We start from the raw sequence: 27,366 nt of genomic DNA, 5'->3' as shown, positions 1-27,366 counted from the left end.
ACCGTACGCTCATCTTACATATTTTAAACATTGACATTTTCACGACGCCACCACATTCTGCTTTTTATGCATCTTTAGGTCACTGGGACCAGTAATCCAATTGTCACGCTAAAAGCTTTTTAAATTGAACATTCGTGTTGTTTCCTTGGTTTTTTTTTTGTTTTGTTTTTATGGCGCATCCATAAGATTTTCATTTCACGGTGGAGTAAGCAGAAAATGCTCTGCGGAGAATGTTGCTGTTGGACCATATTTCCTCTCATGACTAATAAATCTTTCACAAAGCACTTGAACAGCTTGAAACCGCGAGCTGGCGGTAAACAACATCTTTTGTTTTGGTAATAACTAAAAAAAACTGACACATGAATGTTGGCTGAGGTTTGGAACAGGCCCACACCACTGCTGTTGTCCACAAATTAAAGACAACTAAACATTATAGGAACCCCTTCGCGCAGTCTAATGAGATCCAAGATGGGGGCAGTATCAAAAATGTTGTAATGTGCTGTTTGATGGATCACACCCAGGTTAAACTTGGCCTGTAATGTGATATTTTAGATGACTATAGCGAAGATTTGTCTGACTTTGGTCAAGGGTGAGAAATTTTAGAGGGTGCGATAGATAGATAGATAGATAGATAGATAGATAGATAGATAGATAGATAGATAGATAGATAGATAGATAGATAGATAGATAGATAGATAGGAGTAAAAATTCAAGATGATTTAATTCTGATATCTTTTAAAAGTTTTTTTTGTTTTGTTTTTAGATACCCACATAGTGTATATGTTTAGTTCTGAGAGGTGCAAAATTTCATAATAAGAAAAAGTCTATATTGTAATTGCAGGTAAATTGATTTTCTGGGAATATCCTTAGAAAAGTTGTTTTATTTTATAAATATTCTGTTAAGATGAAACTTTTGGCCAGTTAATTGCATTTGACCAAAGTAAAAAAATAAAATAAAAATAAAATAAAAATAGGGGGTGCAAAATATGAGAAGGGGGAAGAAAATATAGTAGCTATACTAGCTCACAGAAATTGATTTACATTAAATTAAATTATTAATTTAGATTACAAATTTTAGCCAAAAACTGCACTTTTCCCCTGTCAAAATTTGACCCCAAAAAAACAAATCTGATTTAATGGAAATATTATTTTGAGAATAAAAATTATGCTAAGGATGTTGTGCTTGATTCTAGTTCAAAATTTTAGTGGGTGTGTATATTTTTCAAAAGAAACAAAAATACAGTAGTTGGAAAAGTGACTCCATATTACAAAAATGCAGGTTTTAGGTTAACGCAACATTTTCACCAGTTAGTTGCGATCAAATGTTAATGGTGTGTGAAATTTCCAGAGGAAAAATAAATCCTGGCCTTACACTGGCCTACTTTTGCAAATGAGACTAAAGTATGGTGGCCCCAGAGGGCCAAAAAAGATCAATACTGGTTGAAGAGCTCCGTGCTCCATACCAAATAGGCTTCAAATATTTGACAACTCACTTGTGATTTCTTCAACCGTTCCCAAACTTTTCAAGTTTCACACCATCTTTGACGCCCCCGGGGAAATGGCTGAGCCTCATTTGTTGTGAGTCTGCTCACAGTCAGGTGGTTACAACACCCTGTGCGTGTTTGCGCCACGTTTGGACCGAACACACACAGAGCATCGCTGTGCTAACACACCGCAGATAGAGAAGCCGCCTTGAATCATCATCCCGTGTATAATAGCTTTGAGCTAACCTGGCGGGGGAGTCACACGAGGGGTACGCGTTCGTGCATGCATGTATGGGTTTGATGAGAGAGACCCCCCACCGCCTCAGGCCTCAAGCTGTTTTACTTTCCACCTTATTTTCTATCCTCATATCATTGCTAAATTATTTCAGGAATATGCTTTGTTGTTTGTATATTTACTTGCTTAATGTCACACTTTGCATACAAAGAATAAAACAAACATTGGGCACATTTCCATAATACATATCCCCTTTAAAACAAGGTTTCATGTGTGATGCTCATTTGGGGTCCAAGTGATGTCATGTCTCCCTCCATCACACGCACTGGCTGTGTGTCACCATTGAGGCTTCAGTGAAAGGTGGTGGGTGTAAATGAGAATGCGGTCGGGCTAACGAGAGTTCAAGCCACTCAATAAGCGCTAATGAGCCTCCGATGACTTTCCGAGTGGACGGACGGCGTTGTTCTCAGCGGGACAAAAGCGTGTATCACAGGAATCCCAATTGTTACAGTTTGATCCCAGAAAAAAACTAAATTCAGCTGACATGTTGGAATGTGAGGTGGCTCACAAGACAGGTAAGTTTTTTTCTTTTGTTGAGCATTTCCTTTCTGCAATTTCTGCAGTGATCGTAACGTTACAATAGGGGTGTTAAAATGAGTGTGTTCATTTTGAGTTAATTTAAAGTTCCTTTCCATCCATCCATCCATCCATTTTCTTGACCGCTTACTCCTCACAAGGGTCGCGGGGGGTGCTGGAGCCTATCTCAGCTGGCTTTGGGCAGTAGGCGGGGGACACCCTGGACTGGTTGCCAGCCAATCACAGGGCACACAGAGACGAACAACCAGCCACACGCACAAGCACACCTAGGGACAATTCGGAGCGCCCAATCAACCTGCCATGCACGTCTTCGGAATGTGGGAGGGACCCGAGTACCCGGAGAAGACTCACGCAGGCACGGGGAGAACATGCAAACTCCACCCAAGAAGGCCGGAACCTGGACTCGAACATGAGTCCTCAGAACTGGGAGGCGGATGTCCTAACCACTCACCCCAACATGCCACCCTAAAGTTCCTTTAACACCATTCATTTTTTTTAACATGCAATTAATGACCTTACTTTTAAAGCATGTACTGGGGGAATTCCAGTCGCAAATGCAGCAGACATGTCCATGACAAAATTTAGCAGTAAAATGTTATTAGTTGAAGTTATTAGGATTAAAAGGGTGTCTTTGAAAAAAATTCCTTCTGTGTAATAGGTCTGAGAAAGCCGGATTTATTCTGTGTCATCAGTATACGCTGTAGTAAGACACTTGGCAGAAACACAAGATTTCTCCCGCCCTGTGCCCTCCATCCACCATGTTGTCACACAGCCACGAGGGGTCTGACATGGCCATTAGTTAAGACGCAGAGCATGGCCGGGACTAACCTTGACCATGCTTGATTTCCACTAAACCAGCCAGTGGTTCTTAAAGTTAAATTGAAACTTGAATTTATTTCTACAAGGATTCACTGCATACTGTTTTACGATGACATCCAGCACACATTTCAGCGCAGCACAGAATCTATCTGCTTGTGCTTCTATCAAATGCACCAAAATCACTTTATAAAGAACCTGCGCCACAATTTAGACCGTGTTTCACCTGTTCCGAAGTCTAGTGGAAAGTCACGTTTTGACAGGTCATTTAATAGAAAGACGGGAAAACTCGACTTTCCCCGGCACGCATGAGCGCCTGTCTACAAAAAGAAAGCCCTCAGTGACACCAACTCTAACATGCAAGATTTGAGCTTGAGCCAAAATAAACACTGGACAGCAATTTTAATAAAAGGAGGAATCATTTCATGGGCTCTAATTGGGGAGAATTGGCAGACAGCTGAGAGGACAGAGAAAAATAGGTTACACTGCAAAAAGGACTGCAGCAAGTTGGATGGGATATTATTGCAAATTAATCTTGTGCTGACATTATGAGTTAATCCCTTCAAATTCGAACAAGATTCATTTGAGCCTGAGCAGGCTGCGTGCTAAAAATAAATAAATAAATTGGCTGGGTAGCAGCACTCAGAAGGTTTTTTGAAAATGCAGCCCCTGAAACCAATTTAATGGTACAATGTGACATTTTAATAAGCATTTCAATCATAAGCACAAGCACAAGAATGGCTCAAAAAGCCCTGACTGAAAAGATACAAGTCTGCCGTTCTGCTTTGAAGCGGCCATCTTTGGGGTCATTTTGACCATTTCCAAAATCCTTTAAAGAAACCCAGAGTGAAGAAAATTTGTCCCATTGCTACCAAATTGGACATTTGAACAACACTGTATAATAGGGATGAATTTATCCATCCATTTTCTTAACCACTTGCCCCTCACAAGGGTCGCAGGGGGTGCTGGAGACTATCCCAGCTGACTACGGGCAGTAGGCGGGGTACACCCTGAACTGCCCAATCGCAGGGCGGGATGGATTCAAAGTTTTTTGGTTTTTTTTGGGTCCTAACGTGTGAACATGAAATTTGGGAGTCATGTCTGTCATGATTTGAGCCACAAAAAAGTATCAAAAAGCCATGCATAAAAAAGGCTCAGGAAGTCTGCCATTTTAGATTGACACATACATTTTAGGGTAGTGTTTGCCATTTCTAATAGTCCTTTAAAAAGCCAAACTTGCCCGAGCTCATTTTTCCAAATGCTGCCAAATTCTTGAACCACATATACTAGACAGATGGACATCACAAAATTGTGTAAAATTTTTTGTTATTACGTGTAAGCAAAGCATGGCAGCCGAGTTTATCACTCATGGTAGTGTATTCTGGAAGGTATTTTTTATTTTATTTTTAAATTCAGTCCCCCAAAGCCAGTTTCACTTAGTATCATGAAATTTGGTAGGCAGTTCTATCGTGAGCAAACCCTCATAAAAAAGAAAAAGAAAAAAAAATCCTCAATACATACCCCAGAAGAAACCAGGAGTCCACCATGCTGGTTCAAAGTGGCCATCTTGTCTCAATGTTCCCATTTCCATTGATTCTGAAAGACAACTTTGTCCGATTAGTGTCAAATTTGGTCTGAAAGGCCTACGAGACAGGTGGACGGTCCAAAACTGCCAAGAATTTAAGTTTTTGTCATTGCGTGTGGGCAATGGATTGCAGCCAAGTTTACAACTTTAGGTAACACATCCTGAAATTATTCCAAAATTCAACCCCTGAAGCCGGTTACACAAAGCAGCATGAAATTTCATATCTGTCATGAGCAGACCCACAAATAAATAAATAAATAAATAAATAAATAAAAATCAATTTTGGGTTGAAGCAGTCAAGTCCAATTTAGCCAATTTGCTCATTCCCATCAAAGATGAGCTTGTCCTAGAGATGTTGTTACCAAATTCACTAGGGATAGACCGATTATCGGCCGGGCCGATTATCGGTGCCGATATTTGGCAGTTTGACAAATATCGGTATCGGCCTTTTGACCAATCTGAAAGCCAATAAAGCGGGTATTTTGAACACATTCTGACAATTTGTTCACCTTCTGCAAAAATCTTTTGAAACTTTTTATGAATCCTGATGAAAACCCCAAATTTGCTACGTTTGCGTTCATTTTTTTGCACAGTGAAATACAGGAACTTTTCATTTATGGATCTATTTCAATTTCCACTTTATAAATAAGGATGCTGACACTGGGAATTCCCTACATGTTTTATTTTTAAGAATTAAAAAAAAAGTAAAAAAAAAAAAAAAAAAAAAAAAAAAGAAATGTTGAAACTCCCTGCAATTTTTTTTAAATATAATTTTTAAACAAAGCTGCCAATATCGTTTAAAAAAGAAAAGAAAAAGTACTTTTTAATTTTTACACTAATATTTTCTCTTCTACAGCAAATAAATATCGGCTTGAAATATCGGTTATCGTTCTCATTGACTACTAATAATCGGTATCAGTATCGGCCTTGAAAAAGCCATATCGGTCTATCACTAAAATTCACATCATTTATACTACACAGATGTGTGTCATTAAACTGTGAATGAATGGACTCTGTGAAATACAGTCGATGACAGTGAACTTCGTACAAGCGTGACACTACTGAAATGATAATAAAGTACTTAGGAATGAGTCTCCAGAAGAGCTCAAAGATTCAGAGAGATGACGAGAATGAGAAACTGGATGATGACATTCAATCCGCAACTTCCTTCCAAGGAGATCCGGGGGCTTCTACATTTTGGGCATCCTGAGGGACAACGCGAGGGCCCCACGGAAGCACTAACCCGAGGCTAATGGTTTCACCTGGACGTGATTTGAACCTAAATGGGGTTCCTATCAGTACTCAGGGCTGATAATAATTACTGGTCAGACCTGCATTGCAAAAAAAAAAAGCCAAAGAAAAAGTTTTCCGAGAAATGTTGAATTCCGACTTGTATGGCCTCAGGGGCGAACTTTAAAGGTTCTCCTGTAGTAAACTATTTGTGCGTGTATGTGCGTGAGTGTTTGTGTGTGTATCCAGCCCAAGAGCGGCTTCATTAATAAGTCATTTAACACAAAGAGATTGATTGGGCCGCTGCCAGGAGACGATACGGAAGGGAAAAAGTAATCCGGCTCGCTTTTATCTCCGCTACCGCGGCTCCAGCGAGGCGGAGAAGAAGCAGCTGCGTGCGCCGATCCCGACGGGGAGGGATGCGCCTCAATGCCGGGAAATAGAACGCGACCGCTTGGTTGATAAAGGTGCAAGTCGGTCAGGCGAGCAGGGAACTTTCGCAACATTTTTTTTCGGCAGCAAGCCCCAGAAAACTTTGCATTGTTGTTTTCGCGTTTGAAGATGAGGAGGCAAATGAATGTAAAAAATTAAAGACATTACAGAAATATAATTATAACGAGTCTTTTTCTGTCATTGCAAAAACACATACAAATATTCAGAATGCCACACTACTATTAAAAATAAGAAAATACATACAAATACCAATTATACAAGGAGTTAAGGCAACGAAAAACAAAACAAAAACAAAACATTATCCAAATAAATATTGGTTACTTACATTTTGTAAACTTTTGGCATTAAATCTTTTTTTAATTTAAATTAAAATAAAACAATATTAATTATGATACACATAAGTAGGCAAAATTATAAACTAAACTCCAACCATTATAAGGGTATTGAATGCAATGTACATTTTATATTATATTTATTGTATTATTATACAAAATAAAAATGCATGAATAACGGCAACCATAAACTAAAATATATTAATTGTATTATTTAAAAAAAATGCATCCATTTTTTTTTTTGCACCACTTCTTGAATTCCAGGTCACTAGTGGTCTTGAAGCCTTTATAGTCAATCACAGTCTATCACAAATTGGGTCTTGCAATTGAAGGCATTGTTGATGTTCTTTTCTGAAGGAAAAAAAAAATCCGAAATTCTCATGTTGGATATCAAAAGGTAATTCCCAGTTAGCAGCGGATTAACGCAGCACCTTGAACGCTCCCCCCCTTCAGAGACGCAACTTAATGACTGCCGTTGTGAAGGTTTTAAGACTCTAAAGCAGTAAGTTAGCTCACATCATTTATTACCTTTTTTGTTGTTGTTGTTGCTGTTTAATTGCCTTTTTTGAAGCGCGTCCTTTTTCCTTAAATCCGCGCTAATTAGCGGCCACCGTAGCAAGGATGCCACATCCCAGTCGGCGGGCGTCGAGGGATGAGCGAGGGAGGAGATGCTATCTGGGTTGTTTTAAGCACAAGATGGAAAAAGTAATTGCTCAAGTGTGTGTTTTTCTCTTTCATCCGTAAACTCTAGAGGAGACATTCAAAAGTCTTTTGAATAAAAAAAAATAAATAAAAAAAAATTCAATGTTAATCTTGGCGGGGGAGATGAAGAAAGTTGGTTAAAGTCGTGACAGTAGTGTTTGTTTGGCTCTTGTTGATGTGTCACTTGTTTGACTAAAGCAGGCAACATTTTGGCAACAATATCGCAAATTCTGTATCATTTTCCGTAAATCATTGGTACAAAAGTGCAAAATGTCAATACTATATCCCGGAAAATTTCGATTTCGAACACGTCATTCTGTCGTTGGGTTCTATACATTTGGAAATGGACGAAATGGAAATCAAATTGTTCCAAGTACAGAGCAATGAGATTCATTTTACATTTTCAACCTGTCCCAGAAACATGAAAAGACAATGACGCCTAACGGGGAAACAGGAGCGGGAAGACTGATGGCTCGCTAAGCGGCGCCCCTATTTTTTTTATTTTTATTTTTTATTTTTTTTAATGAGAAATGGAAAACAATGGATAGGAAGAAGAGAAAAAAAAGCCCTGTGGCCCTAAAACTAGCTTTTTTTTTTTCCAACTATATCTGATATTACGATACAGCAATTGTGGGATGATTGCTGTACAGGTATGATGATACTATCATTGGCAACATGTGTACCCCTTATACTCGCCATATTTTGTCAACACTACCATTGGTAACACGATACAGTGACTGTGTGATAATTCACTCAATTCATCTGCAGAGACCAAGAATGCACATTGTACTAAATCCATTTTGGAGTAAATTGAGACTTTCAGTGTGAATACTTTTTGTGACATTTTTTGGGTGGCATGCTAGAGTTTTCTAATTTAAAAATTCCAGACAGATGGGCGTCCTTAAATTGTTAAAGTTGTGACTTTTCATCACATGATGTGAGCAGAGGTTGGCAGAAAATTTGCAGGTTTGCCATGAAGCACGAAACTCGAGTGTGTCTGACTGACATGCAATGTGACGCGACTTTTATTTCCCACCATTAACGCACATTTCTTCCACACTTGTTGCAACATTGTTTTGACTCGACGCGATGACTAATGGAGCGGTTCTCCGAGGACAAGTTGAAAGTGAATTCTTTGAGTCCTCGTATGAATAAACATGTTTGCTCTCGATTGCGGAATCGAGGCCTCATTAAGTCGTAAAGGCCTTGCTGTAATTGTCTACTTAATCCGTCGTCTCATTGTCTTCCCCCCGAATCTTCATCTCCTGGTGACGTGTCTATTTCCTCGTAATTGATTCAAAAGCAGATCTGCATCTCTGGGGCCGTATTGATAGCCTCTCTTTCAACAGGTGACGTTGCTAATTACATTTTTTGTCTTTCTCCCCAAAGGAGAAGACCAATGTCGGCGGCCAGATGGTGGTCAGCGGCCATTTTACTGGCGGCGTTGGCGGCTTTCCACGCAGACGGGAGGCCCGACGACGACAAGGGATACGTATCGCGGCCATATCGGCCGGTCTTGAGATTCCGACATAAGGTATTGTTTTAGGGATGACTGAATTTCTTGTCGGGCTTATCAGCCTCGAGTAATCAATTTCTATTTGGTGGTGACAGCATCTGGCAACGAGAAAAATCTTCTGTTTTTATCATGCTTAACAGAAGTGCCGTCATTCAACGGATCCTAAATCAGTCAAAGGGGGGAAAAAAATGTGCTGCTGTGGCATGACTTCTACTTCAACAACTAGAATACATACGAGTAGAGTACGAGTACTGGGATACGGAGTCTTTAAGCTAATTTGTAGATAGTAGATTTGCATGTAGCCTCTAGTTTTGTAGTCAAGATCACACCAACTAAGACCAAGACATTTTCTAGACTAGAGTATCAAGAGTCAGACTAAGATAACAAGACTTCTGGTGGTTCGAAGAAAACTGAGACCAAGATATTATCAAGTATCAAGTCTGAGATAAGACCAAGACTTTTGGAGGGTGAGTCCAAAACCAAACCAAAACTTTTCAAGGTCGAAAAATACCGAGACCAAGACATTTTCTAGACTAGAGAGTATCAATTCTGTGACAAGACCAAGACTTTTGTTGGTTGAGACCGAGACAAGACCAAGACTAGGGCTGCATGATAAATCTAAATCTAACCGACATTGAGGTTTGACCAAGTGCAATAACCTAATCGCAAAACAGTGCAGTTTTAGATTTAGTTTATCTTTTTTTGAGTGATAGCTGTATTAGCCAACCACAATTGCCGATGCACGAGTCTTAATGGTGCTGGCCAATCAACGTTGTTGGCATTAGTCTGCACTCCGGTGCCTTACTCAGTACAGCGCAACCATAAGTGCACCTCGTTATATTGTCAAGGAAATGATTCCCCTAAATTCTGTCAGGTGAAGGTTTCAAAAGCCTCATGCACACATGGACAGACCTCAAAGTTTTGCATTGTGTATACAAGAGTTTTGGCATGAATATTGAGCTTTAAAGGTTTGTTTACTTGATATAAGTGCATAATAATGTGCAATGTTTACCTGTTTAAATGTTGACAAGATTGTTTACATTCATGGTTCTCTTTGTCTTGTTTGAATTTAATGATGCTACAAAAAAAAATAATAATTGGGACGTTATTTTCCATTCCAATCTCCCCCTTTAGCATATTTACCAGAAGAGGACACCTCCGCCTCGTACTTTTAAATCAAATAGTGACATTATAGTTTTGCATTGTTAAAATGTTGATCAAATTACTTATCTGAAACTAAACTGACTCACAATTGTAGTGTTTTCATGCATTTTAATGTGTCAAATACAAAAATCACAAATCGAATCGCAATCGTACTATTAGTCTGAAAAATTGCAATTAGGTTTTTTTCCAAAATTGTGCTGTCCTAAGAAATTTTGGAGATTGGGACTGAGACAGGAGCAATAATTCTGGAGGTCAACACCGAAACAAGACCAAGACTTCTGGTGGTCAAGGAAAACCGAGGCCAAAACATGATCTGGTCTAGTGGGTATCAAGACTAAAACAAGACTAAGACTTTTGGAGGTCGAGACCGAGGCAAGAACAAGACTTTTGGAGGTTGAAGAAGATCGAGAGCAAGACATTATCTAGACTAGAGAGTACTGAGACTGAGATAAGACCATGACTTTTGGAGATTGCGGCCGAAATAAGATGAAGACTGTAGATCAAAGAAAAGTCACAAAAAAAAAAAAAAATGGCCAGTTCATTACGTTTACAACAAATGCAAATTCTGCCATGCTTTTTTTTTTAAATAGTGCAATGAAACAAATCTAAGCAAATGTGTTGTTTCACTCACTACTGATTAAAGTAGCACTGGACTTGTCTCAACCGGTCTTGATTTAAAAAAAATAAAATCTCTCTGTCTGAGACAACAAGACCGAGTAAAAGTGAAAGCCTTTTGTACAGAGACGAGACGGACACCTGTAACAGTTAAGAATAAACAACTGTATGCTTACAAACCAAAAGGAGAAAGATCAGAGTGCTGTTTTGAAAGTTTATGCCCATTTCCATCGCAATAAAACCCACATGGAATTGTCAAACCTACTCTTTATGAGTCAGAAGATAAGATGGAAGAAAGACAACAGAGGATCAGAATGCTCATCCATCTCCGTTTCTTCCAACAAATTATAACTTTCTCCCTTTTGTATTCATGATGACAGAAATTGAGGCAAGTATTCAAATTGATGCGATTGTGTGTTTACAAACGGCAACAAAAAAAGAAGGTTCTGCTTTTGTCTCGCTGAACAGGAAGTGCCATCCGTCGTCGCAAAGCAAATCAATCAAAAGTATAAATGTGCAGCTTGGACAGGACATCGCTTTTCTCACCACAAACATCAATCGCAAGATAAAATAATGGCATTTTTCTACAAAGGGATCATCGTTGATTTTCATATACGGTGGTGCCTTGAGATATGAGTTTCTTTCGTTCAGCGACCAAGCTCGTAACTCAGACTTGTATCTCAAATCATCATTCCCATTGAAATGAATGGAAACACCATTAAAACAAACACTTTTTTTATTGTGTTTTTTTTTCATATTAATTTTAGTTTTTGCTGGTTTGAAAATAGTTTTGATTAAAAAAAAAATCCTTGTGCATTTGTCAAACGTTCTTTATGAGGCGTACACCACCTCAGGGTTGCAAAAGAAACTAGCAACATCATTAAAAAAAAATAAAAAATAAAAAAGTTTGTATCCAACTTAATAGCAGTGCCATCGTTCATTGGCTGTCAGATCAATCAAGGGAGAAAATCTGCACCTCTGACAGAACTACTGGCATTACTTATTTTCAGCATAAATCAAAAGCTAAAAAAAAAAAAAAAAAAACTTTTTCTGCAAGATGATCAAAAGAAGCATCACAACCATCATTAAAATTGTAGAAAAGCCCAAAGCAACCATGATGAACATGATAGACTTTCACCCTTTTCCAAACAGTTTCCATCAAAAAAAAAGAAAACAAATCCATGTGGATTTGTGCAACACTAGTTAGGAGGCGTGCACCAACTTGTACTTGCAAAATAAGCCAGCAAAAACAGTAAATATCTGCTTTTATCTCACTTAATAACGGTGCCTCTGCTCATTGAATACTACATCAATCAAAAGAAAAAAAAATGTCCGTCTCGGACAGGACTGCTGTATCATTAGTTTTCTCCGTACTGACACAAATCGGAAGCTAAATATTAGACTCTTTCTGCAAGAGGATCAAAAGTGGCAAAAGGAAAAAAACAGACTTAAAATCAATGGCGAAAGATAAGTGTCATTTTTGTATCCAAAAATCCATTTGGATTTCTCAAATATTGTCGTTTTGTGGCGTTAATCATTTTATGCTCACCAATGATGCTAACAGCAACAATAAAAAAAAAAAGTCATCACTCATTGGATATTACATTAATCAAAGGGAAAAAACAAATGTGGCTCGGACATAACTGTTGCGTCATTACTTTTCTCAGTCCCAACACATATTGGAAGCAAAATATTGGACATTTTTTAGAGATGAGGAGTAAAACAGTGAAGAAATATCAGAATTTAAACCAAAGAAGAAAGTACTTTTGAGATATTGTTGCCCTTTTCCAAATTGCATCCAAAAATCCATTTGGATTTCTCAAACATAATCAATATGCGGCGTGAATCAATAACAACAAGAACAACAACAACAAAATTGCATCTTGCTAAATAGCAGTCACATTACTCATTGGATATTACATCAATCAAAGGAAAAAATGTGCAGCAAGGACAAAACTGTTGCGTCATTACTTTCCTCACTCCCAACACATATCGGAAGCTAAATATCGGACATTTTGCCAACAGAATTCAAATCAGTTTAAAATCAAACTGTCATTTTTGAGAGTTTCGACTTTTTCCCCCAAACATTTTCCATCCAAAACCCGTTCAGATTTCTCAAACATACATTAGTATGTTTAGCTTGCGGCCTTGCGCTAAACAAAGCTAGCAACAACAACACAAATGTGTTTTTATCTCATTTAATAGCTGTGTCATCGCTCACTGGATGCTGCATCAATCAAAAGAAAACAAATGTGCGGCTGCGACAGGTCTGCTCTGTCATTACTTTTCGCCGTTCAGTAAATATTGCTTTTAGGAAAAAAGATCAAACCCACACTGCCATGGCACACATTTTAAACAGGGGAGAAATCTTAACTTTAGTTTGACTAAACAGTTTCCATGACAAAAAACAACAACTTTTTTTTCTAACCATCCTGGAGTTGGCTCATGTTTTCATCACAAAATCATGCGATGACGTCAGCATACAAACAAAATGGAGTCAAAAGGGCAGCCGCGTGCGCGCGCAAAGCCCCGCGGTCGGACGGCCGTGCCGCATTGGCTGGGCTACACGGCTAATCCAGATTAACATGGGCTGAGTGGGGATGGGCCGAGTAGGGATGGGAATGGGGGGGGGGGGGGGCAAGGCCGTGAGGGAGAGAAGGATTGTGATAAACAGACCAAACAACAAGAATAAAATGGAAATAGTTCTCTCCAGCCGCTGCAATGTTGTCGACCAAACCAGTTGAATGCTTTTTGCTCACATTTTTTTATGGGTGAATACTGACTGCTTTTCTGGGCCCTCAGAACCCCCCACCCCAATAAAACAGAACTGCACCTTTCAGAGTGACCTTTTATTATGGGCAGTCGAAGGCACACCTGTGCACTAATCATGATGTCTATAGTTATAATTATAAGGACAAAAAAAGACAATAGAAAATGTAAGAAAAAAAATAGTAAAATAAGAAAATTATTACTCCAAATAAGAAAAATGATCTGTGAACAGAACAAGAAAATTTGACAAATAAGAAAATACTCGGCCTATATCAACCGCAGCAGTCTTGAAAATAGTATTTTTAGATTAAAACCAGGTAATATTAGCTTTTTTCAAGCTGTAATATATAGAACTAATTTCTTAAAATTCATACATAATCATTTATGTTTTGCCAAATTAGTCCGAGTGTCAAGCAGGGAGATAACAGGTCCAATTTTGATTGTATTTGGTATGACTCAGCCAGGGATTGAACCTACAACCTCCAAGTCTGACCACTAGACCACTGAGCTGGTACTACGTTTACTGTAAAGAAGAAAAATGAGCTTAGTAAATATAACAAAACCACAAACTGATTTTTCACAAGGGAAAAAAATGCTTACAATAAAGTACTATATTGCACTTTAGATTGTTTTCACACTTGTATTTTTTCCATTTAGATTTTTACAAGATGATGCCAAATCTTAAAATAAGAAAATTCACCTTGTGAAACCCCAGTTCAGGGCCTTTGATGTTGGTTAGTCATCTTAAAATGTGCAAAATGTTTGTTACAGTACTTAAAACTGGCTGTTAACACTCACGGCTAAGACTGCTTGATCAAATAACATAATTAAGTAATAAGCAAAATGATCTTGTTTGACAATCTAGTAAAAAAAAAAAAAACTTGGCACAAAATAAGCAAATTGATGTTAAATTTAAGAAATTCTATCTTACTTAAGATTTGAGTTTTTGATTCTAATCAGCATCTTGGCACACCGGTGAGGTGGGATGGATTATCTCGGCAAACAAAAGCGTTGCGTTTTATATTTTTGTTACACATATATAGAACTAAATCTAACTCAAATTTGATGTTTGCATTTTGACTAGATTTCTTTCGATTTATTTGAGTCCTAGAAAGGAACGATCGTCAAAAGTACAAAAGCAAACATTTAGTGGTCATTAGCTGAAGAACAGTATCACTATCAACGTTCATTTTCATCACGACTGGTGATGTTTTGAAACGTTTGTATTTGTAAATGTAGTGAACCTGACCTGAACAAAGCATCCTCTCGGCGTGAACTCGGATGACTCTCGGACTTGTGCGGAGGATGCGTTGGTGGAGTGAGTGGGTTTTTTCAAAGCAGTGAGAGGACGTGGGCGGTCATTCGGGTTCTTTGGCTGGACGGCGCCCCCTGCAGCTGGGAGGCCAGCTGCTTCGCTGCCACCAAAGGCCCTGGGGGAAATCGCTCTGTTCAAACCAATGGAGTGTGAAGTGTGTGTATGCGCTTCTTTTGTGCGTGTGTGTCATATGCAAATAAGACTCGGGCTAATATCGCTCCTACCTGTGGAGCTTTGCTAAATGTCAGCTGCGAGCGAGGAGGCAGGAATAGCAACGGAGCCACAGGTGGTCGTTGCTGTGCTCAGCCGCCTGAGCTCAATTATGAAAATAGAGAGGTTTTCATTTCAGCCTTTCAGCCATTGCAAGGAACTGCCCAAAATTTGTAATTAAAAAACTGGATTTTTTTTTTTTAATGGACTTTTACAAGGAGATTCCTGTTAAATGAACTACTATATTTTTTTTTGTCTTGTTTTAAAATTGTGTTCCACCCCAAACTTAGTTAATATGCCATAAACTATAACGCCAAAACATATTAAAAATAAATAAATAAATAAAAATCACACTGATCCTATGTTAACCTTAAAGGGATACTTCACTTATTTAGCCCATTATAGCAATAAAAAGTTAGTATTTTGTCTATAATTAATTTGATACTTTCATTATTTTTCACATACATTTTGTACTTTCAAAAACACATTTTGCAACTTGCTGTCGACTGAAAATGACATCACAAACCCTCAGGTAACCAATCACAGCTCAGTTTGTGAATGTCACATGACCAAACCTCGAAAACAGGTGAGCTGTGATTGGTTACCCGAGCCCTTTGTGATGTCATTTTCAGTCGACAGCAAGTTGCAAAATGTGTTTTTAAAGGTACTAATTGTACATGAAAAATAATGAAAAAAATCAAATTTATTATAGGCAAAATATTGTTTGACTGCCAAAAATGGCTAAATAAGTAAAGTATCCCTTTAAAAATAAATGGCTTACAGATATCATTTGGTTTGATTTGTAATAGTGTAGTCTGAATGATATTATTTGGTACTTATAGTAAATCGTATTTTGTTGCATTTGGGCTCGTGCTGTCACTATCAAATATTTTTATAATCGATTAATCTATCGGTTATTCAATCGATCGACTAATAGGATTCATTTTAATTTTGCGAGTGTGTTAAAAAAAAAATTGTTTCCCCTGATTACTCTTTATTAACATTAACATTGGTGGTTCGCTCGTACTTTGTATTAGTATACAGTATAATGCTAAAATAAATAAATAAATAAATAAAGAAAATGTTACCGGTTCGGTCATTGTTTTCCAAAGTAAAAAAAAAAATGTTTGCAAATGTCTTATTTTGATTAAACACAGAACATAATCAAGAACTATAGAAATCAGTGAACAATTACTGCTGAGATGCTGAAATCAGAGGATTTGAACAATTTTATATTAAAAAATAGCTCCAAACGATGACCCGATTATTGAAATAGTTGTCGATTAATTTGATCATCAATTAACCGATTAATTTTTACAGCTGTAATTTGGACCGAATTGTATCATAATCAAAGTGAAACACATGGTATCATATTTGGAGTGAATTGTATCGCAATTCGAGTGGCATCGTAATGAATCATTTGGTATAATTGCTGCGAATCGCATCAAGTCGAAGTGAATCGTTTTTGTTTGAGCGTGAGCGTTTTCTATTTTCAGCAGGCATTCAGCTGTGGCTGTTGATTATTGACCTGTTGCATAATGCATCTCGTTCTTCATAACACCTCCCCATGCGGCCAGCCTGGAAATGTCTGTGCAGGAACAAGAACAAGTGTTGCAGGAATCAAATATTTATGGCCGCTCCTCCCGCATTCACGCGTTCACGCTGGCGGAGACGTTGCAAAGCGGCTTTTGCACCAAGCAGTTAAATGCATGGCTCCCTCTTTTTGGGAGTCACTTTGGAGCGACTTATGATTGGACTTTTGGTTCCTTTGTGTGGAATAATCAGGTGCGCTGTGACAAAAATGGCCGCCCTGCTGGGTTGTTTGGATGATCGTCGCCTCAGTGTTCACGCTCCGGCTTCATTGCAAAATGCAGGCTGAACACCAAAACACCAAGGACTTATTCATAGAAATATTGGCTTCAACTGTGCATACGATTTTCTAAAAAAAAAATGTAAAATATATTTTTTTAAATAGTTCAGTGATGTCACAGTAATTTCAATTTATTTAACTTTTTGAAACTATTATTTCGTACCTGAGTCCATATTTTAGTTATATATTGTTATCATTTTATTCCTGTTACTTATTACTATTTACTCGGGATGTTTGATACCACATTTTCCCAGACTGTCACCAGTATGAGGATTCAAATGATACCGATATCAAGTATCGATACCACAAGTATTTTTGATACATTGTTTCCCCCCAAAAAAACAATGACAGATCATTTAAATACCCAAGGCCTATATAGAGACCTATATATGCCAATTAGCAGTTTACCTTATAATTGCCTGAAATTGATGGCAATTTTCTATTCTTCTGACTGTAAAATGGCCACACAATTGTGTGTACTAATACTTTGAAATAAGGCCAGGCATCGACCCAATACCAATACCTGGTATTGGTACTTGCCCATTCCTACTCTACCTTTACTGCATTTATTAATGTAATCATTATTTTTGTTATTTTATTGTATTTTTTTTACTTTATATTATTATATTTTACATGTATTAACTTTTCGTTTATGTACTCAATATTTTTATTATTTATTGTATACCTATTAATGTATTGTTTCCAATTTTTTACACCAGCTCCCATCTAAAAATGTGTTTTCCCGAAGTGTATTTAATTTTATTGTAAGCCGCTCTAACATCATGTACAGTTTAAATTGCAATGTTGCTTTAAATAGGCTATTTAATTAAAGAATAATAATAATTCAATTAAACTGTATAGCACGTAAAAATCAGATAATTCTACCTATTTTATCTTTTTTTTTTTTTTTTTTTTGTAAGATTAAATACAAATATATTGAAATTAAAAGTGACCTGCTACGCAACTGTTCTGTGCCGGCATTCTATCAAGTACCACTAGAAAATCACTGTTTTATTATACATATAAAATAAACTTTTTTTTTTTTTTTATTATACACATTTTATTTCTTTACGTATTATAAGATGATTAACTTATTTGTTGTGTCTTTTCATGAATAATTTGTCTTCTTCTATTTGCTTAAAATGTTCTGGTTTTTATTGTTTTGGAATTAGCTACATCCAGCTACATAGCTAATGCAAAACTTCAGTTTTATAATGATATGATAACGATGCAGTGATGCAAGACCTTGTTTATTCTATTTAATGGTGGGGGGGCAAATGTTGCATGGTTTATTTTAACTCCGATTTTTTCTTTTATCCCGCAGGATGGAATCCCTGAGAGCTTAAAGATGAAGGGTAAGTTTTCAATCTGTGATTCGCTCATCCCTTTTCCGTCCCTAACAATGAATGACGTGGAGTTGCTGGAAGGCATATAGTAATATAACATATGAAAAGAAAGAAAAAAAAATGGAACTTTAGGTGAAAATACGGATACTGTGTGGAGATGAGTTGTGTGTGTGTGTAATGCATAAAAGATATATACACAGTACAGTATATAAAATATGTATACATACATCCATAAATGTTTTCTGGAGCAGAGTGTGGGCAGAAGGTCCTCGAGGTCTCGGAACAAGCTTAACCTCATTAGGAGACCTTGTCGCTCTTGCTGTCAGTTAGCTAAACGTCGAGTTCTTTTACAATGGACGTCTTCGTTCCCCAGGCAACTCCCACTCAGTTAACTTCCTTTTGTATTCCTGCAGGTCAGTGGTGGAATAAGGATACACATTTGCTACTTACAGTAAATAAATGGTAAAAAATAAAAAAAAATAAAAAAAATGTAGCAGTGATTAAATGCCTGCTCTTGAAAAAAGTTAAAATGTACAAAAACATGAAGTGAGAAGTATCTAAAAAAAAAAAAAAAAAAAACTGCAAATGTGTTTGTCTATTAACTTACATCGTGTTGAAACTGAAAAGAAAAAATCCGTTACAAGAAGCATGTTGTTTTTTAAGTGCTACTTGGCTTGATTTTTAAGCTATCAAAACATTATGTTTGCTAGTATTGTGCATTGATAAACAAAAAATGAAAACTTGGGAAAAGTAGTAAAAAGTAAAGCCATTTTGCGTTCCTTTCCTTTACACCCCTGCTGTTCTCTCAGTTGAGCAAGCGTGCTTAGCCGAGCTCTCAAAGGCTTGGACGCGCTAGTAGTCTTGATGTTAGCGTACAGCGCTGCCAATGTTGTTTAATTGCTAGTTAGTTTGACTTTTATGCTATCAAAACATTGTGTTCGCTGGCATTGTGCATTGATACACAAAAAATGAAAACCTGGAAAAAGTAGTAAATTCATTTTGTGTTCCTTTCCTTTACACTGCTGCTGTTCTCTCTCAGTTTAGCAAGCTAGCTCAGCCTAGCTCAAAAAGGCTTGGATGCGCTAGTAGTCTTGACGTTAGCGTACTGCGCTGCCAATTAAAGAGTCTCATTTAGCAGCCACATCCGCTCGCCTCCGTCCTCGGCTTTGATGCCAAATCTCTTTTTAATTAATGGAAAATTATATAAAGCACATATAGTGTATGTGGCTCTTTAATTAGCCGACGGAGCCTCCCATAGGAAATCCTGAAAATTCATTTATCCGAAGCCCTTTTAAAACCTTTATTAACTGTACAGGCAAGTACTAAGTAGTTAACCACCGTATAAGAGCACGCAAGTACAAATGGAATACGGTAAAAACTACTCACACTTTGAAGAGCTGCTAGAGAATGCTGGAGCTAAATAAGTCAAAGTAAAACTACTCAGCGGAGATAGGTGGTAGGAACAGGAAGAGCATTTTTTTTTTTTAAGCCAACCCCCATTTTTGCTTATTTATTCCCCTTATTCAATAATTTCTTGGGTTAAAAAATACAACAAGCATCAATTTTACACTTTTTTTTTTCCAGAAATTATTGCTATTCTCAATTCCCAAAGTACTTTGAAAGTACTTTCACATTGTAAGTTGATTTTTTTATTTTAGTGTTTTTAGGAAAGTGTCTACATTATTTTCAGACCTTAAATTGACTGTCTTAGAGTGCCTCGTTGTCAGCTGAGTGTGCGCATGTCATGGAGAGAAGGTGGGAGTGTGAGGGGGTCGGGAGGGGAGGAGTCTATTCTAATAGCCAGCGTGTGGGTAAGGAGCTTTTGCACTGGCGTGGCTGATTTAGAACGCCTCATTGTTGTGCCTGGAAGCGGCGCAGGTGTTAAGATCGATTAGCCAATTGCTAATTGATCAGTTAAAAAAAAAAAAAAGATCAACCTTTCCTCAGCGGGCTGCATAAAAAGTGACATTGACAAAAAAAAAAAAAAAAAAAAAAAAAAGTGTAAAAAAAAGTGTCAAAACGTCCTCAAACGAGCGTGAGAACCGGACGTGGCCAAGGTCGCGGCGGTAATTTGCGGAGGCTGCATTAGCATAACACGCCCAGAGGGAAGGTCTCACTCCGGCCTGTTTTTCGGCATCACGTCTACAGCCGCGACGTTGACGAGGACGGGGAAAGGAGGAAGTCATAAATAATTCAGGCTTCACCTCACGCACACGCGCCGCCTTCTGATGATTACACAAGTGAGGTCAATTGAGCCTTAATGCTTCCCTTTTACGGGCTGCGTCCACCTCTCAGTCGGGATTTCACAACAGAATGAGGTGATAAGAGTTCACACTGACAAAACAAAAAAACAAAAAAGATCAGTAGCAAAGATCTTGGGCTTTGTTTGGATGGACAAACCGCCTGATGCAAACAAATACAATTCCTCCTTCAGTCAAATAACAGAATGTAACATAGGGAGAATATGGACATATCCACTCACTAGCTAGAAGGCTGCATACAAATAAGCATAACCTAATTGCCGTATGTAATACAGTAGAATTACTGTACATACATCTCTTGAGACTTTTATGCAATCGAGTGAGTTTGTGAGCAAAATGATTGGAGACCAATAACATGTCTCCTTTTTTTTTTGTTTTTTTTGTCATGCACCAGAACAAAAAAACGCTTTGGCTGTCACACAAAAGAGCAACAAAATGGCAGGCGCTTGCCAGCGCGCTCGCTAATTGGGAGTCCCCTCACTGAGAGCTCGTCACGAAGACCTGACTCATCACTTTACAGGAAATATTTAGCTTGGCAGACCACCCAAAAAGCTGGCTCGCTGTCCGTCCATTCATCCGGCCATCTGTCCGTCATCTCGCCAACCAAGCAACCAAACTTGGCCTGCTTGTGATGTCATAGTCGGGCTGATTTAAATGGTCACGCCTCCACAGCAATTTACAGTTTTTAAAAGGTGGGCTTGGCCTGTTGAGTGCTGTTAGCTGGCTAAAGCGTTAGTCATAGCGTGATGGCGTAAGTTGAGGCTGTTGGCTTAGAATATGCTTGTGTTTACACTGAATATTCTTACCATTTTTTTTTTTAATAAAGCTGTTGAAAGCGCCATCCTCCCTCTAGCCTAACCATCTTTTTTGTATTAGTTTGTTCTTGACTAGCAGTGGTAGGCTTTATTCAATTAGTTAAAGTGCAGTGGTGTAGCTAGTCATTTGTCCTGTCAATCGTACTTTAGCTTCTGTTGCTAAGTGTGAAATGATCCCTGTAGAAAGTGAAGCAAAAGTAATCACTGAAAAATACCCAAATATGGTGAATAATCTGCAACAAGAGCATTATTTAAAAGAAAATAATAATAAAAATCCGTAATACATTGAACCTGCAAAATTAAATAAAATGAAGTTTGATATGGCTAGGGATAAACACTTAGCATAGCTTAGCACAATCGCAGTACAAACTGTTCACACAAGGGGGCGGGAAAAAAACTGGAAAAAAAATACATGGGAAGAGGACCTTGAAAAAAAAAAAACCTCATAATAAATCACAATCGCAATCTTCAGCCCTAAAGGAAAAAAAAAGAAAAAAAAAAAAGAAAAACAACATGATACCTCTTCTCAAATATGACAACATCCATGCGACAAAGTGCACATCTCATGCTCGGCAAAGATGTAATCAATACCTTTTGAGCGGTGCACTCGAAAGCCGCCGTTGATTTTAAGTAGCAATTTGAAATGAAAAAGAAGCGCAATTACGCGTGACAAAGCCGCGGCGGCATAATTGGAGATTGCGCTGGGCGAATCGGGAAATATTTGCCGCCGTGATGGCAGTGTGGGAGCCAATCAATGTGACTAATATGTTGAAAGACGCGTCTTAATTGCGTCTACTCTGAACGTGGCCTCTTGAGGGCACATCCTCCGACGAGATCTTTTTTACTTGCCTCGCCAACTCGTTGGCCTGCTTCTCATCCGTCAGCCTCCTTCCCCGTCGTAATGGTTTCATTTGTATGCCAGTAGACAAGCAGACGAATCATTTCAGGCAACAAATTGCACACCCATTTTCCTCAATTTTTTGAGTTTTCAATAAGATTGTATTTTAGTCAGTTGTTTTGGTATTTTTCTTCAAATATAGATTTTTTTATTCGATATATTTGGTCTCTTATTTTTCTATTTATTATTGTATTAAATAGCTTTGGATTTTTCTATCTAACTTTTTTCATAATTTTTTTCATAATTTTGTATTATTCATATACTATTTTGTATGTAATATTTTTGACATTTTCCAGTATTTTTCAACAAATATTAGTATTTTCCCCGGTATTTTCAGATTCCTTACCTATTTTGGGTGTAATGATTTTTGTGCTTTCTGTATTTGGACTCATATTTCTCTATTTGTGATATTATAAAATATTGTTGTAGTTTTTTTTTAATGTGTTATTTGTATTTTCCATCTACTATTTTAATACTTAATATACTTTTTAGTATAAGTATTTTCTGTTGTTTTTTTTGTCCAATATTCCTCTATTTTTACCCAACATTCTTTCATGATGTAATATTTATGTCTAATATTTTGTTAAATATTTGTTTTTATGTATTTGTATTTTTTTTTTTGTGTGTGTAATATTTGTCTGGCAATCTTGTATTTTTTGTCACCAAATATTTTTTTCTGATATTTTTATATATTTTTTCATCTGTATTTAAAAATATATTTGTATTTATTGTATAATACTTTATATATTTTTATTATACTACTTTATGTTTTGTATTTTCTTGTCAAATATCCTTGCATTTTCTTTTTGTATTATATAGTTTTAAATTCTGTAGTATCTTTTACTCTATTATTTTTATCTACATAATACATTTGTATTTTTCATATTTAAAAAAATTCTAGCACACTAGTATTTTGTTGCCCAATAGCTTTTTATTTTTCATACATTTCTATTTTTTTTTTATTAATATTTTGGGTGTGATAAGTTTCTATTTTGCAAACATTTTGTGTCATACATTTCTTTGTTTTTGTTTTCCGCTCTTCTCATCTGGCAGCCATACTCGTTTAATTTGTATGCGAGGAGATGCCTATACTATATAAGCAGAGGTTGAATGATTTAAGTGGAAATTCGGTGACCCCCCGCTTGGGCTGTGCCCCCTCTTGGGTTGCACCTTTAAATAAGCGCAGCCATGTGCACGACTCCCTGCTGTTCTGTCGCCACTGCGTGTCTGTTTTCAAACAGTATGTCCGCAGGCATCGCGACACAATGACAGCTTTAGTCATCCGTGACTGACTCTAGACCAGCGATTTTTTTATATGTGGAAAAATACATACAGTACATACCAAGCAAACTATTTTCCTCTTTTTGTGGAACTCTGCTTCATGAAAAGCAACAATAAGCTAATTCAAATTTCACCCAATCTGTTCTATTAGGTGTTTATAATACAGTAGTGATTTTAATGAAACCGTTTTGTTTTCTTAATCTAATACTTCACTTCACTCAGGTTGGCTAAGTAGTAAAGGAGTGTGAGTAATAGACTGGCCTGCCAGCAGTCCAGACCTGTATTCCATTTGCAAATCATTGTGTTCTGTTTTTATGTACATTTTACACAATGTTCCAAGCGACATTGAGTTTGGGTTTGTAATATTCAAGTCTTGTATGGATCAAATATTTGCATTTTTTCTTTTGAAAAGTTTTGTCTAATATTGATTCTTTATTTATTTATTTAGTTTTTCTTCTAACATAAGTGATATATGCATGTAATAGTTTTGTATTTTTGTCTAATCATGTATTTTTCTTATATTCTGTCTAATTTTGGTTAATGTCCGTTTTTTTAATGCTTGTATATTTTTCATCTAATATTTTTTGTTTATTGAATATTAGCATTTTTTTGTAATTTTTTTTCTTTTTTTGTTTCTATTTTTTCAATATTTTTTTTGTATTTTCATCTGTTCTTGTTTTAATATTTTTGTAATCTATTCCAATATTTTAAAAATGTTTTTGTAGAACTTTGTATTTTTTTTTCTGACGCTTGTGTAATTTTCATCTTTTTCATTCTTTTTTTTTTTTTTTTTTTGGTATTTCTCTAATTTTGTCAGTTATTTATGTATTTTTGCATCATAATTTTGTATTTTTTAATTTTGTATCTTTTTGTGTGTGGTATTTTTTTTAATACTTTGTCCATTTAAACAAATATATATGTGTGTTTTGTTTTTGTTTTTTTCCATGTTAGGACAACACACAATACTTGAACTTAAAACCGGTCAAACATGTTAATAAAACACGAATATGGGAACACAGTTTTTAAAGTAGACATTATTGAAAAGGCGACCGCTATTGTTTACACAAGTGCTGTTTCCCAGTTAGTCTCATAAGAAATACTGCCACACCAATTATGCTCATCGTTAATGTGTTTTGCTCGTGTGTTTGCACAACCTGCCATTTAAAAAGGTTTCATTATTTGCTACGGCTTTTATGTAACAAAGCATATTTGTATAATACTGCACACATTTGCCGGATAATCTCCTCAAACAATTTTTTTGAAGCACAATGGTAATTAGTCTAATTAGAACAATGAGCAGTTGAAACAGATGAATGCGCCTCATTTCATGGCCTCCAGCATACATAAATACTGAATATTATTTTTCACGATGAGTGGAAAACCTCCCAGGAGGAACAAAATGGGATGCTTTTACCATATAGATCAGATGTCTATTTGAGGCGAGGCATTTTGAAAACCCATTTCCACAAACAGTGGTGCGTTAGTATCAATTAAGATGAATAAATGAATCAAGGTTTCTCGAGAAACGTAACACAGAAACAAGCCTCAAAACTATTTAAGGTGAGGCATTTTTAATGTGTACAACAGAACCAGCAATTACTGTAATCAGGGAGGGTGAATTAGGCACCGGCCAACGAATAGACGCCACATCCAAGTTAGTTACTATGTGCGTCATCAACTCAAGACAAATAAACGCCGCACCTCAAATCGACGCCTTTTTGTTGCCCTCAGCAGAACAACAGGTAGGACTTATATATAAATAGACGCACATACGGTATAACACTTATTGTTGAAAACGCTTTGGGTCTTCAGAGTATGATCATGAACCAAACCATTTACAAACCCAACAACTGTTTTTAGCTCCAGAGAAAAAGAAAACTCCAGTATTTCCTCACACTGAACCCAATGGAGTCCATTTTCTCCCCCCTACTGGATTCAAAAATAAATAAATTAAACTCCGACTCAGTGAGGTGGAAGTCATCAATGTTTCAAAGCCGAACGAGTTAGCGGCGTTCCTCCGAAGGGACGGGGAAAGCTCTTAGGCCTCAAATAGCTTCTCATAAAATCTTCACGACTTGTTTATGCCAGCAGGAGCGCAAGTGTTGTCACTGGTGCAGCAATTAGCAGAGGGTGGGGCCGCGTGAATGGGGGCGAGAAAGGGGGAGGTGGGGGAGATGTTTGCGTTTTCAGCCTCAGCTTGACGTTTGTCTTCGCCGAGTCGAAAAACGTATTTCCGTCTTTTCTTTGTCAGCAAAGTGGCGCCGTGCTGGTTCCGTGACGGTGGGGGAGGAAGAAATATGCGGCCGGTGGCGTCTTTAATGAAACCCGCGCATACATTAGCGTCTTTGCATGACAACAGGTGCGCTAAAAATACACCCGCTGTGCGCCCCAGCTGAGATCAGTGAAAGTGCCGTTGTCATGATATTGGCTGTGGTTTTCTCCATGTCCTGTTCAAGGTGTGTTGGTGAACAACCAATAAAAAAAAAAAAAAAAGGGGGAAGTCAAAGCCCCCCCCAAAAAAATCTCTTGACAATATGTTCTATGCAGCCCCATTAGTCTAAATATGGTATTCTGGTTAACATTGCGTCAGTGGAATATGTGTTAAGCAGCAAAATCCGGCTGTTTTTATCCATCTCGGGGGCGGCCATTTTGCCACTTGTTGTCGACTGAAGATGAGATCACAGTTGATCAGGTCTCAGTTAACAACCAATCACAGCTCAGCTTCAGAAAACAGGTGACATACCTCAATGGTGGTGACTGTCAATAAGAACTGGGGCATTACAAATACTGTAGCTGACTTGTATTAGATCTCATTTGATAATCTTGGGGCACACTAAAGAACACAAGGCGTCACTGGGAAACAAACATCTCTCCGATGTCATCCGACGAGCAGAGGGTCGTGCAAGCGTCCCTGTGACAAACGAGAGCGCCCTTCAATGACCCCGCCGGTGGCACAGGAAGCTCGCCCCTGCCGCGTCGTGCAAATTCGCGGAATAATCATTATGCCGGAGAGCCGCCGGGAATTAATAAAGTGGCAAATTGACTGTCTCCATTCAGGTCACAGCACGCCTGCCTGTGTGGGTGTGTGTGCGTGTTTAGAGCAAAGACGTCAGAGACTCTAAATCGGTTGTTTACGCCAACATGCACGTCCCGGATTTGAGGCCTGCCATGTTAGCGAGCGCAGCTAACTATTTTTCCTATCTGAAGTCATGTAGAGGCAATCCAATCTATTTTGTGTTGCCATCATCAAAACATTTATTGACCCTTCCCTTGTGTTTGTTTCTTTGGTACAGCAAAAATGTTCAAAATCTTGCTCATGACGTGGACTCGACCCATCAATGTTTTGGTCATGACTTGGTCCTTGCTCCTTGAAGTCTTGGTCTTGACTTGGTATAAACTCCTCAAATTATTGGTCTCTACCCCTTGAAGTCTTGGTTTAAACACCTCAAAGTCTTTACTCAGTGGAAACCGCTCGAAGCATTGGTCAAGACTTCATCTAAACCCCCCTTAAGTCTTGGTCTTGACTTGTTCTTAATTTTTGTCTTCACTTGATCTCAATCTCTCAAAGTGTTTATCTTGACTTGGTCCCAGCTCCTTCAGGTCTTGATCTTGACATGGTCTAACCAAAGCATTTGCTCAAGTCGATGGTAAAAATGTTTACATGTAAACATATGCCAACTTTCCAAGCAAGAACCCAATTTATTGTAGAGATTTTCCATTACTACATACAAGTTTACTTTCTGGTCTTTTTTTAGAGACCGTTTTCTAGTTTGGGGAATCAAATCGGTCTGCATTGCTGAAATCTTAAACCTTTATGAAAGAGGCGGCTTTTACTTCCCAAAGTAGCAAACAGAAAATGTTAAAAAAATTCA

At 37.6% G+C, this 27,366-nt stretch overlaps 2 protein-coding genes across 3 annotated transcripts in view; one reads left to right on the top strand and one right to left on the bottom strand.

Moving 5' to 3' along the window:
• Positions 1-27,366, top strand: part of fstl5 (follistatin-like 5) — a 106,352-nt gene that overhangs the window by 5,631 nt on the left and 73,355 nt on the right. For both annotated transcript variants that reach the window (XR_013284833.1, XM_077531177.1), the window contains exons 2-3: positions 8,824-8,968; positions 18,218-18,248. Coding sequence is in view for 1 of the 2 variants with exons in the window: in XM_077531177.1 (XP_077387303.1) it covers positions 8,834-8,968; positions 18,218-18,248 (166 nt within the window). In the remaining variant the exon portion in view is untranslated. The remainder of the gene's footprint in view (positions 1-8,823; positions 8,969-18,217; positions 18,249-27,366) is intronic.
• Positions 1-27,366, bottom strand: part of qdpra (quinoid dihydropteridine reductase a) — an 82,918-nt gene that overhangs the window by 23,738 nt on the left and 31,814 nt on the right. The gene's annotated exons all lie outside the window — the stretch shown is intronic.

Source organism: Festucalex cinctus, chromosome 9 (genome assembly GCF_051991245.1).
Source record: "Festucalex cinctus isolate MCC-2025b chromosome 9, RoL_Fcin_1.0, whole genome shotgun sequence".
Classification (NCBI taxonomy): domain Eukaryota; kingdom Metazoa; phylum Chordata; class Actinopteri; order Syngnathiformes; family Syngnathidae; genus Festucalex; species Festucalex cinctus.
Note: the sequence above shows the minus strand (reverse complement) of the source record. Positions and strands in the feature narration are given on the sequence as shown.